General features: G+C 42.2%; 1 protein-coding gene across 1 annotated transcript; it reads right to left on the bottom strand.

Annotated features, from left to right (window-relative positions):
* Nucleotides 1–2,144: 2,144 nt before the first annotated feature.
* Nucleotides 2,145–3,945, bottom strand: LOC109421792 (uncharacterized). The gene is made up of 2 exons (XM_062843226.1): nt 3,177–3,945; nt 2,145–3,116 (listed from the first exon to the last, which is right to left on the bottom strand). Exons 1-2 carry the CDS (start codon nt 3,819–3,821, stop codon nt 2,262–2,264), a joined length of 1,500 nt encoding a protein of 499 aa, XP_062699210.1. The 5' UTR covers nt 3,822–3,945; the 3' UTR covers nt 2,145–2,261.
* Nucleotides 3,946–4,789: the final 844 nt, after the last annotated feature.

The raw sequence follows: 4,789 nt of genomic DNA, 5'->3' as shown, positions 1-4,789 counted from the left end.
AACGACTCGTGCTTTTCGGGAATGGGTCATTCGATGGTGACGCAATTGCGTAAACATGGCAAAATTCAGGATCGTGCACAGCAAAAAATGTTGATTTGTTCCACTGGATTCACTGAAAAAAACGCATATATCATACTATTTCAGAGCGGAATTATTTGTTTAGACTTTTTAATTGATAAAATTATTGCTGCATTTTCAAACATCAGCGCAACTTGTTACAAAAGATTCCAATCGTACAAAATATTTCAAGCATAACTTTTCAATCCGACGTAACTCGAGAATGTAAACAAATCCGGGTTTACTGCTGCATGCATGATTCATAAAGCAAATTAAAGAATCCACATCACTGTTTGATGATTTATTGCTTAATTTGTTTAACTAAGCATATTTTTCGAAACGACGTATCTAACTACATATTTTGATGTTTACAACTTTACTGATAGATACACCGTTTTGATATATGAGAAAACCAAACGACGTATCTGGCCAAAATAAAAAAGTAACAGATACACCAAACTGGCACCATACAAAAGCGACGTATCTGGCATGACGTATCTCTAACCAACCCGGTGTATGTGTATTTTTGTCATAATTCAGGCCAAACATTTCAATAGGTCCTATCTGCAGAACAGAGGCTCTCTTTGTTCACTTTCTCTTTCAATTATTGCAATGTAATGGTACACTTTTCAACTATTTTTGCAGTACAAATCAAAGGACGATTGTTTTGACCGTCATTCAATGCAAGGAGACAATCATAATACAAATAAACAGCTGAGATATTAAAGGAAGAGAGGGAAACCTAAGAGAGCCTCTCTTCTGCAGATCCCAAGTAACCACGGTGCTGAAGCCTTATTGCATGCAGATATACGGTGTACTTAGAGCAATCATTACTTTACATGCAAACTTAAAGTTGATTTAAAGTGGAAATGGGCAATTATGCGACTGCTTCAAGATTATACCAGTATAATCCTAATTTGATTCTATAATTGCCCACTTCCACTTTAAATCAACCTTAAGTTTGCATGTAAAGTAATGATTGCACTAAATACACCATATATCTGCATGCAATAAGGCTTCAGAACTGTGGTTACTTGGGATAGGACCTTTAGATATGTTTGGCCTGAATTCATTGTGAAAATGATATGGAATGAGTAGGTTTTGTTTCTTACCTAGTGCGTGCTATATCCCTGGTGATGTTAAGCACGAAAAAACTTATGAAAAGTCTTTTTATAAAAAACTATTTTAGTGAAATGGTCGTCAACATTGACCATGAATTTACTCAGATCAGTGAAAAAGTTAGATACGTCGATTTGAAAAATTATGCTTGATTTGTCTAATCCATTCTTTTTATTACAATTTTGATGCTCGACTTGCTTTAATTCTTGCAACATTTTCATTTTTTTTTCCTGTGCATGCACCTTCAAATCCGAACGTTTCCGAAGGTCACGGAACGTCATTTACGTGTGCGCCCTCGGAAAATTTGTTTCAGTGTAGAACCGTTTCGGAAGGGTTTGTTGTGCCGTAACCGGCATCGATTTTCCGATGTTTTGCTGTCAGCTGTTCGGTTTTCATCGACAAAATCAGCTGCTTTGATCGACAAAACCGGCAGCACGCCGGTCGTTTTGCACGGGGGCTGTTTGTAATCGAACAGCTGTTTTGTTTACACTTTTTATGAATGGGTTTTATGCTGGGCGGCCGGCGGCATGAATCCGCCAATCAGCTGTTCGAGATGCGTGTATGTAACGGTATCTTGCGTAGTTGTAGCAATGTTTTGATGAATGCCCTTGTTTAGCTTCTGAGTGTACAACTGAAACACGCAATATTGACGAAGGAAGTATGCAAATTTAGTCAAAAATATAATATCCTAATAAGGCTGATACAAATTTTATTTTGACTTTTTGTCTCCCCCCCCTTCAAAAATTTTTGGCTGGAATTTGCATTTTGAGGGGGCAGACAAAAAAATATTTATCAAAATATCGGGTCTTGCTGAAAATTCTTTAACAAATCCGATGAGTTTTTAATATTTTTCAAATTAAATGCTTTATTATTTTTATCCCCCCCCCTCGACCAGTAAAAGAGTGGTGGGACAAAAAGTGAAATAAATATTTGTAACGGCCTAAGGAAAAAACGCATAATTCCGAGCACTAATTATTTTATATTTCAATGGAATGAGAGGCTATCTTCAACAGTAATTTTCAAGAAAATACATCAATACAAAATAAAACAGTACAAAATTCTCCATGAAGTACAACTAATGAGATTTAAAAGAATCGCTGACGCTTAATCCGCTGGTAATCGCCAATGGTGGAGGAAGAGCCAAGAGGCCTTCCATCGCTGCTTCCAGCTCTACGCACTTCGGCAGAGGGCTGATAGGGAACGTGCAGGCCCACACGGTGCTCCGCCGTGCCATCTTGAACAATCTTCGCCCCGGGTCGCTTCCAGTTGAGCTGCTGAACGATCCCCTTGCAGCCGTCGATGTGATCGCCAAAGAGCTTTCTCTTCACCTTTTCCTGGCAGATGGGACATTGCATGTCGTAGGTGTCTCGCGTCAACGCCACCGAACGGTTGAAGTTTTGAATGAACTTATCTGCCACCTTGGTGTCCTCCGTGGTGGAACCTTCGTCATCCAGAGAGATTGTTTCCGTCAACGTTGGAATAACTTTCGGCTTATCGCTGGTCAGGTCAATCGACTCCTTCGGCGGTAGGCGCGTCTTGAACCGGCCACGGATGTTCTCCCGCTTTGGCCTCATATACTTCACATTGACCGCAAAGCGAGTGGATACCTCTCCGTCAACGATTCGACTCATTTCGTGCAGTTTGTAGAACGTTCCGCCGCAATTTTCCGCGTGAGCCTTCCACCATTCGTTCTGCAGACCAGGATCGCCCTCAACGGACCGAACCAGCCCGTGAAATGGTTTGTAGTTGTGGCAGATTCCGGTGCAACGGTACCACTGTGTTCGGCAGAGGGTGTTTGCGTTCGTCAACCGGTGACTAAACGAAATGGTTGTCTGCAGCATCCGATTCAGGAAAACCATTATTTTACGAAAGTTTGCTCCATGTCCATTGTTCGACTCCTTTACGCCTTCCAACTTGAGGTAAGCGTGAATCATTTCATGCTGAAAGTAAATGTATTTATTAATAAAAGTCAACTGTGCAAAACTCATCAAAATACTCACAAGCAGAATACTGATGATTTCGATTCTCGGCCTAAGGGCGAGCAATGTCTCATTCAGTGCAATTGTGTACCGCCCGTCGGCGTCGTTGAAGTTCCGATTCGTACAATCCCGACCGATTCCTTGGCTCCAGATCACATTGAAGCGTTTTGTTTTGAAACGCGACTGGAACAGCAACTCGTCCAGCCGCTGGAAGATCGCCTTAAGATCCGGCATGACCTCGACGAATTTCCACTCGAAATTGTTCTCCGGATCCACGTAGGTTTGCAGTTCATCGATGAAGTACTCGTAAGCGTTCAAATCGACACGTTCCGCGCGAAAGAACTTTACTTCCGGCGTAGATCGAGCTTCGTTATCCGCGTCGCCATCAACCACCACCGATCTACGCTTCGATGATGTTCCAATCGACACATTCGCGGATGTTGCCGGTTCTTCCACGGCCAGCAAAACATCGTCGTCATCATCCGATAGTTCGACCGCCTCTTGATTGTAGCACTGCTGGAGTTCAACCGCAAGCTGGTAGTCGTCGGAAACGTTGATCGCGACATCTTCTTCGCCGGAACTGACTTCCACCGCTTCACGATCGAATTGCTCTTGCAGTTCACGAGCCAACGCCAAATCGGGATCCTCCAGGTCAATCGTAGCCATGATCTAGGCAAGTTTTACTTTAAATCGCGGAAATAAACTGCTGCGAGAAATCGAAACTCAAGAGATAACGTGAAAACGAAAATAAACAACCGAGCGCCAAAAGTGAACGCTTGACAGAAATAGATGTGGAATTGGTGCGCGATTAGCGCCAGTCACACGGTGCATATTGTCGCGCTTATCTTTTATTATACTTATGACACACATGTGATACAAGAATCACTGTACAATTGCGCTTGAAATGAGTGCCATACTGAAAATTCTCTCAGTTCAAGTCAGTCTTGTTAGAATTTTCTTGACACTGCGTACCGTTGTACAGGAATCACACTCGTATCACATGTCTGTCTGGGGTATTAGAGTCCTGCGGCGGTCGTACGCTCGCAAGGCATACCGCCGCATGACAGTCGCAGGGCAAAACAAAAGAAAAAGTGTTCCCGCCAAAAACAAAAGCACGAGGGTTTCACGAAGTGACAGATGTTTTTGAATGTATTTGTGACGAACGGCAAGAGTAGCTCAGTGGAATGAGTGTCCTTGCTGTCAAACCCCATATAGTGGAATAATATACTTTTAGATCTGGTGACGCTGTTATGATTAGTGACTGTCGCGCTAATATCAGAAGCCAGAGGCAGATAGTCGCCATATTCTGATTTTTCTTGAGAGGCATAATATATAGGGGACTGCATGAAATTCTCTCCTTCTCTTTCACTCTTACAGAAAATTTGTAAACAACAAGGCCAAGAAACGTCAAAATCCCATACAAAATCAAAACAATGCAGTGCCCTATTGATCAATAGTTGGCCGTTTTATGGATGCATTGAATGTATAATCACAGACAAACAGACGTAACACTTGCGGTTTTTTACTCGACCACGCTTTTAACGATCATTTTGAATTTTCATAGTTGTGGCTTTCACAACCAGAGGCGCGCTCATCGTTTTTCTATGCGTTTGACGTTTCACACTAGTGCCTTC

Source organism: Aedes albopictus, unplaced genomic scaffold, assembly GCF_035046485.1.
Source record: "Aedes albopictus strain Foshan unplaced genomic scaffold, AalbF5 HiC_scaffold_114, whole genome shotgun sequence".
In the NCBI taxonomy this organism is placed as follows: Eukaryota; Metazoa; Arthropoda; class Insecta; order Diptera; family Culicidae; genus Aedes; species Aedes albopictus.
Note: the sequence above shows the minus strand (reverse complement) of the source record. Positions and strands in the feature narration are given on the sequence as shown.

What these genes read in the sequence shown, in the direction of transcription:
- LOC109421792 (XM_062843226.1), bottom strand. Translation starts at nt 3,821, where the DNA reads ATGGCTACGATTGACCTGGAGGATCCCGATTTGGCGTTGGCTCGTGAA. An exon ending in AAATCATCAGTATTCTGCTT is followed by an intron (nt 3,117 to 3,176) that starts GTGAGTATTTTG and finishes ATTTACTTTCAG; the next exon opens with CATGAAATGATTCACGCTTA.